At 41.7% G+C, this 11,464-nt stretch overlaps 1 protein-coding gene across 6 annotated transcripts in view; it reads right to left on the bottom strand.

Annotated features, from left to right (window-relative positions):
• Positions 1–5,779: 5,779 nt before the first annotated feature.
• Positions 5,780–11,464, bottom strand: part of NBEAL1 (neurobeachin like 1) — a 157,824-nt gene continuing 152,139 nt past the window's right edge. For all 6 annotated transcript variants that reach the window (XM_084818213.1, XM_084818269.1, XM_084818241.1 and 3 more), the window contains 3 exons: positions 10,592–10,740; positions 8,848–8,983; positions 5,780–6,954 (listed from right to left, as the gene is read on the bottom strand). In XM_084818213.1, the coding sequence (XP_084674339.1) occupies positions 6,853–6,954; positions 8,848–8,983; positions 10,592–10,740 (387 nt within the window). In that variant the 3' untranslated portion in view covers positions 5,780–6,852. The remainder of the gene's footprint in view (positions 6,955–8,847; positions 8,984–10,591; positions 10,741–11,464) is intronic.

Raw genomic sequence — 11,464 nt, 5'->3', positions numbered from 1 at the left:
CTGAGGAAAGAAGGGAAGCGAAAAGCAAGGGAGAAAGGGGGAGATATATCCAACTGAATGCAGAGTTCCAGAGAATAGCAAGGAGAGACAAGAAGGCCTTCTTAAATGAACAATGCAAAGAAATCGAGGAAAACAACAGAATGGGAAAGACTAGAGATCTCTTCAAGAAAATCGGAGATCTCAAGGGAACATTTTGTGCAAAGACTGGCATGATAAAGGACAAAGAAGGCAGGGACCTAACAGAAGCAGATGAGATTAAGAAGAGGTGGAAAGAATACACAGAAGAACTATACAGGAAAGATCTGAATGTCCCTGATAGCCATGATAGTGCGGTCACTGAACTTGAGCGGGACATCCTAGAGAGTGAAGTCAAGTGGGCCTTAGGAAGCATTACTAACAACAAAGCTAGCGGAGATGACAGTATTCCAGCTGAGCTATTTAAAATCCTAAAAGATGATGCTGTTAAAGTGCTGCATTCAATATGCCAACAAATTTGGAACACTCAACAACGGCCGCAAGACTGGAAAAGGTCAGTTTACATCCCAATTCCAAAGAAGGGCAACGCCAAAGAGTGTTCAAACTACTGCACAATTGCGCTCATTTCACATGCCAGCAAGGTGATGCTCAAAATCCTACAAGCTAGGCTTCAGCAGTATGCGAACCGAGAACTACTGGAAGTACAAGCTGGGTTTCGAAGAGGCAGAGGAACAAGAGATCAAATCGCCAACATTCGCTCCATCATGGAGAAAGCAAGAGAATTCCAGAAAAACGTCTATTTCTGCTTCATTGACTACGCTAAAGCCTTTGATTGTGTGGATCACAACAAACTGGCAAATTCTGAAAGTGATGGGAGTACCAGACCACCTTACCTGTCTCCTGAGAAACCTGTACGAGGGTCAAGAAGCAACAGTAAGAACCAGACATGGAACAACCAATTGGTTCACAATTGGGAAAGGAGTACGACAAGGCTGCATATTGTCACCCTGCTTATTTAACTTATATGCAGAGTACATCATGAGAAATGCCGGGTTGGATGAATCAGAGGTCGGAATTAAGATTGCCGGGAGAATTATCAACAACCTCCGATATGCAGACGATACCACCCTAATGGCAGAAAGCGAAGAGGATCTCAAGAGCCTCTTGTTGAGGGTGAAAGAGGAGAGTGCAAAAGCTGGTTTGAAACTCAACATTAAAAAAACTAAGATCATGGCATCTGGCCGCATCACTTCCTGGCATATAGAAGGGAAAGAAATGGAAGCAGTGACAGATTTTACTTTCTTGGGCTCCAAGATCACCTCAGACGGTGACTGTAGCCATGAAATTAAAAGACGCTTGCTCCTTGGGAGGAAAGCTATGGCCAACCTAGACAGCATAGTAAGAAGCAGAGACATCACCTTGCCAACAAAGGTCCATCTAATCAAAGCTCTGGTTTTCCCAGTAGTAATGTATGGCTGTGAGATCTGGACTCTAAGGAAGGCTGAGCGCCGCAGAATTGATGCTTTCGAACTGTGGTGCTGGAGAAAACTCTTACGAGTCCCCTGGACTGCAAGGAGGTCAAATCAGTCCATACTAAAGGAAATCAACCCTGAGTGCTCATTGGAAGGACAGATACTGAAGCTGAAGCTCAAATATTTTGGCCACCTAATGCGAAGAGAAAACTCTCTGGAAAAGACCCTGATGCTGGGAAAGACTGAAGGCAAAAGGAGAAGCGGACGGCAGAGGATGAGATGGCTAGATAGCATCACCGATGCAATGAATATGAACTTGAGCACACTCTGGGAGAGAGCGCAGGACAGGAACGCCTGGCGTGCTATGGTCCATGGGGTCGCGAAGAGTCGGACACGACTTAACGACTGAACAACAACAACAACAAAGTAAACGTTAAGACTGATTTGAACTTGTTAAAAAACCCCACACCTATGATTTAATCATTCCCAGATATTAAAATGTTACCATCTGCAACAGGCACATTAGATCAGTGGCTTCCTTTATCCCCCATTTGCTTTCAGAATTCGAGAAACTTGCACAAATCAAGTAAATTTCCCTTTCAGAGCGCACTGTAGAATATAAAACACCATCTGACACAAATTAAGCATGCTTAATCCTCTTCATATCAATATATAAAAAAGGATAATCTGTATTCAGTCACTGAACAATTCTATTTCAAAGTTAGCTTACTACTCTGAAATGCGGCTGAAGGCTAAGTTGAAGTATTGAAAAAACATACGCTACATCACATTAGCTAATGTCTTCAACACTTCAATGTCGCCTACAGCAGCATTTCAGAGCAGTAAGCTAAATCTGAAATACAGTTCAGGAATGGAAGATGAACTTTTTTTCCCTTTCTCTTTGTGCAAAAATCCTATATAAACATTTGTTCCCTGGGTAAAGCAATGGTAGTGAGTGGCAGCCTATGAGACTAGGACAGTTGAAAAGGGCTTTAGCATCCCCCCTCCTGCCTGCCCAATTTCCCCTGCAGTAGCATTACAGGGAAAATACAGGGTTGGAATCCCCATGTCATCTAGTTCTGCCCTCAATGGAACAATGGATTTCACAGGAACTTCTGTCTAACCGCATTTTGGATCAAAGTGTGATTGTGGCTTGTTTTATTTTCTCTCTCACACACACAATTTCACAGAAAACTATCACCCAAGTTTTATAGACAGATCACCACGCATTAGTCATCTTTGGAAACTAATGATTTGTTTTAGTCTTTTCTGCTCTAGATAAACCAACAGCGTAAAAGGAAATATAGAAGTTTCTCAAAGGAACATTTTACAAAGAGCGCATATGTCAAGTACTACAGATCATGTAAAACAATTTGGTTTTGGGAACAATTTCTCACTGGCATTAGTCATCTTTATGCCAGTAATTCCAATGCTGACATTTCTGATCTTTATCTTATATATTTATCTTGTATATTTTATTATTTTTAATACATTTTAAATGGCTTTCAGTTTTGAGAGTCACAGGAATAATTATATCAAAAAGGCATTAAAATCATCAGAAAAACTGTCAGCTGCTCCTATGGCTAACCTGAAGCTGCTCTGACTCTCATTTCAAGTCCGCCTCACTTATTAAGTTAAATAAATAAATAAATAGTCTCAGCACACACACACAAAAGTCATTTTGATGGCCCCAAGCACCCGCACCTCCCCTCACTACAAGCCAGTTTAGAACCATTCAGAGACAATTCTGCTTGATTGGCCCTTGCTGCAAATCAGCAACTATGCAAAGTTAAACCGTCATGCCTAGACATTTGTCTCAGCATAATACCAAGAGAAAAACACCTCAACCCACGTCAGTTAAGAAATATCCCACTCTTTTTTTCAACTCTGTGGTTGTATCCAAACCTTCTGCTCCATGCATCAAAAGGGAGCCGGGCTTGTGTAAGGAAGCCTTTCTTGAGCAACTCTCCTTCTGTGAATGGAAGCTCCACGTTCAGGGCAACAATGTTGGACAGAACCCTATTTATGAATATCTATGTCTCCACAAACTCAGAAGGCTCATAAGCTACTCAGAGCATGGGCAGTGGGTAGATAGACAACAGCAAGTAGATGAGAAAAATTTTCTGAGAGGCCCTTTGAAGCTCATTTAAAAGAGAGTTCTCACAATCATTCTAGTTTCCTCATCTGAAGCACATGCAATTTCTCTTTGAGTTTGCTAGCTTGAATCTTCTTTCAAGTCTTAAAAAAATTCCAAAGTATATACATTCCATATATACAGTTATACACATCAACACAATGCCCCCAAACATACACTACATACAGTCCCATATTTAATTACAACACCCATTTAATTACAACACGACGATTCAGTCTACAACATCCAACAATTCTCTTTGTTTCAAAATTCTTATAAACCAGCTTCACATTCATAAACAGCCTTAACACTTCCAGATTATCTTTGGTATTGCTACTATAACTGCTTTTGTTCTAATTTGCCCCCGCATCCATAACGTAATTTGCGCCTTGTATGAAAAACCTATGCAGCAGCATCCAGCAGGAGCTCTGAGGCCAGCGAGTGACGGGCTCAGGCCCTCAGCTGCATTCCAGCCCAGGATGGTGTAGCAACAGACGGGCCTGGGACCGCAACTGCTCATCCGCACTAGACTCCCCCCCCCCTGCTTTTCAGGGTTTCTTAGAGACTTAGCTTAAATTGCCTAGTTACCTGTTGGGGAGAGGGGTGGGATTGCCAACACTATAATGATATATGTCCTTTTCAAAAACCAGATAAATGCAATGATAAGCCTGCCAGTTTAAGACCAGAGCTGAGATTATCTCATTTTGGCTCAAGCTCCGCAAAGCCAGCAAATCGGAAATCAAGGCTGATACCTTAACTGACGTGCCCCATGTTCAGGAATGATGTTGCGCGATGTCACAAACTCTGCTTCCTTACAACTCACCCTCCATACCTTTTCTCGGTGCCTCTTTGAAAAAGGTAGACTATTGTCAAAATTTACTTTAACATGTTTCATTACTGGCACCATCATCAGTTACAATGGTGCTTGGAAACACGGCTACACCACCACGTCCTGTGTCATTAACAGCAGTACCACTCTGACACCTACTGCATCAGAGGAGACCCACATCTCCCGCAGTTTAGCCCAACCTGCCAGCAAATGATGTAAGCAATGAACAGACTTGAGTCAACTCACAGGAAGATTCCTCTAGCAATACAGTAAAAACCCAGGTGCTTCATAAGGTTCAGAGTGAGGACAATGTAGGTCATCTTTGCTGGTCCCAGACACTCCATCCTCCTCATCTAGATTTCCTGACTTTGTAGACCTTGGGCCTTAATTCTGGATGTAAGCTAGCAGGTTTTTTGATCACTGAATAGATAATCAGGTTTCCAAATTCTTCTGCACAATAATTAGGGAATAACCGCAACCCCCCTCTTGTTTCCCCTATAGTTCAGCAAATGTTCATGCCTTGAAGGAAATATGGGAAAAGTGATAAACCTACTTCAATAAGTTACATACATAGTGCACTGAAATATGCTACTAATACAATCAATTCTTGGCCAGTTATGTAATATACTGTGTTTGAAGCTATACTTTTCTCACAAACTTAAAAAAAGCCTGAGCAAAATAACATTCTAACAAAACTATACCATTTGCCATGGAGGTCAGAATTCTTCAGTTCAAATGGCCTAAAAGCATGCCATTTTTCATCAAGTAATGGCCTAGAATTAGTCTTTAAAGGTTTTTCAGAACTACAGTTCCCACTGTGCTGAAAAATACGGTTCTCATTTGGGAATACAGAGCCAAAATAAATAGCTATAAATTTACATAGTATTTAGATTCTTCCATTTCTTTTTTTCAGCAACTGAAATATTCTGAAGTCGGAGTTAAGAAATGTTAGAATACTGTGACCCTGTGCATGAGGCTCTCTCCCCTTTATGAAACAGTGGCCACTGTTAGCACAGCACTGATAACTTTGTGGGATGTGCATGATGAAATTCAGTTGTGCACATGCCCTCCTTCAAAGAAGTCGACGCTGCTGCTCAACAGCACATTTTCAGTGCAGAAGAACCGCATGCACACTCCCTAATGCTGGATATGGCATCTCCCCCCATCCCACCCCAAACCAAGCACCTTTTGCACATGCAGGATCAGACCCAGAAAAACAGTCCCATTGTAGAAACCTGTTATTGGGCACAGATTGGCCCTTGGTGGATCCAACATATAAATAAAAATAACACATTATTATTCTACTGCTCAGGTTTGATTTTCAGCAGCAGAAAATCATTTCAATTACTATGGAATACTTTTTCTTTTAATTGTATAATTACCATGGAATACTTGATCCATTTGCTCTCTCAGATAATGCTGAATCCAACACCCTGAATCCACTGTATTAAGAGCATCGTGGTGGAGCACCCACTTCTATCATGTCACCGCTCATTTTCATGCATTAAAATACCAACTAGTGACATCCAAACAGTGCAACAGACACACTTCCTGAAGAACAGTTCTGAGCAGAGCCAGACATCACGCCAACATTGTTTATGGCAATAAACAAACTGATTCATCTTAGCAGTATATTATACACAGTATCTCCCAAAGTGCTCAAATTTCTCCCCTTAAGTCGAGAAACTCTGAATATGTTTCAAATCCACTGAAGGCTTTGGAGGTAAAAAATGGAAGTTTCTTGATTTGTATCTGTCAAGTAATTTAGAAGCATTGGCTAAGATCCAGAAGACCACCCTTGTCATTTAAGGTGTTAAACTGGACCTTTTGCTTCTTTTTAGCATGGCAGCTAATCCTCTGTCTCCATGTCACCTTTGAATGTCAGGCTAGCTTACATTAAGCATTTGCAAGAGCTATTTTCCTGGAAAAAAGAAGGAGCAAGAAGTCTAGCTAGACACATATCCATCACTTTTACTGGTGAATGCTGACCAGAAAGTTTGGAGATCGCTATTTTCAGATGTTCACCGAAGATTGTCAACATTCACATGTGACTGTGAATATAAATCTCTGGCATTCACTGTAACAAACACGCAAAGTTAAGCACACACACATAGGTGCAGACACACAAACACATACATACATATATATATATATACACACACACACATGCACACACACACAGTGTATGTGTGTGTGTGTGTATGGTATATTTGTATACACACAAATTAATGTGTTTAGTATTGAATTAGCATTGCTTCTGCTTCTAATGTGGTAATAACACAATTACAAAAACTACAGATGCCAAACACTAATTCTTATATGTGCCTGTGGAAATTGTGCTGTTGCTCCATCATAATTGAGAAAGTTGAGAGAGATGATTGAAAAATGATCGGAAGATTAAATAAATGTGTGGAATCCCCAAGAGAAGGCAGGAGCAGAAATCACTTGGAATCTTGAGTGTTATATTCAGTTTCTCCTGATGAAATCTGGCTGATCCGTTTGCTTGAACCCCATAATTTTCGGGAGAGTTGACCTGCACGCATCTGTTTAAAGTAATCCAGAGAAACAAAAAGGAGGGGGGAACGAATAAGGGGGATAAATTAAATAAAAACTTCAAGACGATTCTGGAGAAGCGCAGACTAAGGTCCAACACGCACACACGCACACGCACACACACACACACCACAATGACAATTTGTTCCTAAAATAATTCAATGCTTGGACAATCTAGGGCAGACAAATAAGCGAAACAATGGGGCTGTCTCACTTGTACTTTATTATCAGGTCACGTTGTCAAGTGGTTTTATAGAGGCACTATTTGACTTTCTTTAAAAAATGCATTGCACTCTGGAGGAAGTAGAATTTGAACTGCTAGATTTGCAGTGTTTTATTTATTTGGTTTTAAATTACAAGTAGAAAAAGGCCCAGTGTAAAAGTACAAAATGAGTTTAAGGTTGCATTCCAAAAAAACTTAGTAGGGAGTAAGTCTCAATGAACACAATGGGACTTACTTCTAAACATGCACAGGATAGAACTACACCAAATGAGTTGCTAGACGTTCGGGGTAAAATTAAACACTTGACAATGTCTGGGGTGGGGTGGGGTGCAGTGGGGGAGAAATACGATTCTGCACAAAAGCAGTAAGAGAATGGAAGAAGAAAATACTCCTGGTATCAAATCTCTACACATTTCAATTGATCTTGAGTGAAATAAGCAGTGCAAAAATTACTTTGAAATAATTTAACCTACAATGAAATAAATTAATAAGAAGTCAAAACGTACACCTACATCCCCATGGTCCAATCAGGCCAGTGCAGTTTCAAGGCATGCCAATTTCTGTGGTCTAAACTACACACAGATTATTTTCTGCAGAAATGTCAAAGATAATCATCTAACCAATATAATAGTGCAATGTTTGAGTGCCTTTGTCAAACCAATGGCTCAAGCACACATTTATGGTTTGGATCAGAGGCAATCAGTGCAAAGCATTTCATAAATGTGAAATGTGCTCAAACTGTTCCCACAGTGACACTTGAGATACAAACTGCAAAGCTTTTACGCGGTCCTCTGGAATCAAGAAGAGATCATTATCAGTTGCTTCCTGGCATCGTCTGAAGATGTTCGCACAGAGGTTTGCTTGGCTTAGGAATACCCTATTGGGCATCCCTGTGAAGTTACAAGAGGTTTTCTCAAGGTGTAAGGCAGCATCCCATCAGCTCAGAAAACCTACACTTGCCTCTTTCCTCAACAGCACTGAAGGGCTTTGGTGGAGTGGGTCAAAGAGAACGTTCGGTGGGACCCTTTTCGTGCAGCAGACTAGAGTGGATGACCGATGAACACTGGGCAATTGATTCCTGCTTCCAACAACTGTGTATCCACCACCGAACAAAACGGCGGCACTTGCCCTTTTCTCAAGTCTGACAAGCAACAATGAGATGATGCTTATCTGTGATTACTAAAATCAAACCTGAATGCAATTAAGGAGAAACCAAAAGAATATTCCGAAGTATTATCCCCTATTCAGTGTCCTTCTGAGACCTACTTTCATTAGCTGTAAACAGCAATGATGCATTAGTGTTTAGAATTAAATGTTACATGACAGCCAGCAATAAGCACGTTCAGTTCAGTTAGCTTCCTAATCTAGCAAGCACTAGAAAGGACTGTTAGTGTACTCAAACTAAGTCAGTAAAATCTGTACATTGGTCTGGGTGCACCTGACCACCTCCCACATGTTCCCTTCTATGCTCTTGTTTCTAGCAGAGAACCCTTTAAAAGAAACTACAGGAATATCTTGGTAATTATTTCTTCCCCTTTGAAAGCTCAAGCTTGCTCTGAAGTTTGCCCTGCCACAGAGGCGATCGCTTGCTCAGCTGGAAAGCAGAAAAAAGCGAGCTTCCCACTGTTCGGTAGATAAAGTTCTTGATGGTAGGTTTTACCTCTGCTGGCTTCCCAACGCCAATGATAATCAACTTGCCATCCTCGAGGCCCACCAGAATATGACTGAACTCTTTGGTAACAGAGACGCAGCGAATTGGCAGTCGCATGGCTAAGGGGGAGATGCTGAGGCTGAGGCTGAAATAAATAGACACCAAACATCCTCTTACTTATAACAGCCAGAACTGCACTGAATGCATATTTTCTGGTAGAAGTCACAAATGTGGAGAATATTGAAATTTACCAGTAAGTCTTAGGACTATATGAACTCTTTCTTCATGTATGAACTGGCCTTTACACCAGGGGTGGGCAACATGTGGCCTGTGTGCTGCATTAGACCCCCTTTGCTCCCTGGTGCGGCCCCCGCCGCCACCCAGAAAAAACAACAAGGGGAGTGTGGGAGAGGAATAGCAACTGGAGCACTATGGAGCACCAAAAAGGTCAAATTTACCTTGTTTGCCAGCTACATCTGACCATTTTAGCACTCTGTAGCTGCTATGGATGCCATTCCCTCCTTCAAACTAAATATTTCTTTTTAAATTCATTTTTGGGTCATCCCAAAACTGTAGCATGTGCCACCCTACCCTGCAAAATGGACCCTGGAGTTCCCTGAAGTTGCCCATCCCTGCTTTATACCCATGGCAGGGTGAACAATGGAAAGAAGGCCGGCATTTGGAGATTTCCTCAAGACCTTCAATTGGCTGTTGCACATACTGGTAAAATCATCAGAATTTTAAAACATTTCCTTCTGAGCCTGCTCAAACCATAAGACTTACTACTAATTCTGATGTTTACTGAATACCTGACATTTACAATAATGTATAGGTAACACAAAAATGCTATTTTAAGATGCCAATCCAAACTTATTTTAAAAATTAGTTAAGGGTGCAACACTATTCATCTTTAGACAGGAAAAAAGTCCTAATGCCTGGTTTCAATGAACAGTTCCAAAAAGATATCTTCAGAATACCCTGTGCTCAAAGGTTTGTTTACTGTTATAACTTGCTTCAGCTGTTTATTTCTTGATACGATCAAGAGGTTCGTTGCAAGGATTTATTATGGGGTTGGACCCAAAGTTCAAAAGTCCACTTGTGCCATGCAGAAGGCCACCTGTGCAATGGAGCTTTCCCGCCTCCCCACCCCTTTCCCAATACAGTCCTCTGCAGCCACAGAAACCTTCTCCAGAGGTCAGGGTACCCTCTTGAAGGGTGTGGACTGTGGCTCAGGGGTGGGGGAAGCAAATCACCAAAAATCAGCCACAGGTACCTAGCAGAAACAGAGCAGCCATCACAACAACAATCCTATACGCAAGACGCTGTCCAAAACCATATAAATACCACAGGGGAAAAAAGATCGGAAGGGGAAGACATGGAGGAGACTACCAATAAAATAGAAAATAGGAATTTGCAACCTGGAACGAATATGTTTTATGGGATTTCTTAAAGACAAGCAGGGATCTAACAGACTGGATTCCAATGCATGAGGAGCAGCTAACGAAGTCACAAGAGAAGTCACAAGCCCGAACCCATAAAAAGAGTCAGTGGATAAGCAGAGGAGTTCTTAACATGTTTTTATCTTTGTATTCTAAGCACTGGGATTCCTTCCAGGTAAACAACAGCTGTTGGTTCAAGATTACCACGTAAATCAATAACCACAGATCACTGGTAATTCCAGGCCCCCAGGCACTAAAGCTGTTCATATTACACTTCACAGGAAAAGGCTCTTTTTTCCAAAGGTCCCCATTACCTGTAGAGGTCTCTTATGGAAAGGAATCCCTGCAGACTTCCCATGACAATACATTCTCCAACCACACAAAGATCCGACACTTCCTCTTTCAGGCTCTCAGAGCCCAAATACTTTCCATTCACAGAATAGAGATGTAGTGCATTCTTATCCTGAGCAGATGAAAAACAAAAAATGGTTATAGAAGACTGGAGGATTAAGACAGTTGTGTGTAAAAGCCTCAAAAGAGAGGTAACTGCCCTCACTAGGCCCATGGCAATTTTAAATCTTATTTGTTTCAGAATTGTGGTTTCAACAGTGTAAAAAAAAAAAATAAGGCACAGAGGCCCCAGGCATGTAGACTCCACACAGCAGCTGGGGCTGTGGGAGTGAGTTTTGTGCTCCTCCCAGACTCGTAATAATTTAAGAAGAGCTGTCCTGGATCAGACCAAGGGTCCATCTAGTCCAGCATTCTGTTCGCACAGTGGCCAACCAGCTGCCCATGCGAAACCCACAAGCAGGACACAAGTGCAACAGCACCCTCCTGAACATGTTCCCCAGCAACTAGTGTACATAGGCGTACTGCCTCTGATACTGGAGGTTGCATATAACCATCAGGACCGGTAGCCATTGACAGTCTTCTCCTCCAGGAATGTATCTAACCCCCTTTTAAGCCATCCAAATTGGTGGCCATCACTACATCTTGTGGTAGCAAACACCATAGTTTAACTATGCACTGTGTGAAGAAGAACTTCCTTTTATCGGTCCTGAATCTTCATGGGATGACCCCATTGGGTTCTAGTATTTTGAGAGGGAGATGCCCCACCCATCACATGCAGAAGGTGTTGTGTGAACAGGCATATGTGTTAGCATGTCCGATTGACATGATTCTTTCAC

The sequence above is a fragment of the Heloderma suspectum genome, chromosome 1 (genome assembly GCF_057233095.1).
Source record: "Heloderma suspectum isolate Gila_16-S chromosome 1, 16-S_ref, whole genome shotgun sequence".
Taxonomy (NCBI): Eukaryota; Metazoa; Chordata; class Lepidosauria; order Squamata; family Helodermatidae; genus Heloderma; species Heloderma suspectum.
This window is presented reverse-complemented; position numbering and strand designations above follow the sequence as displayed.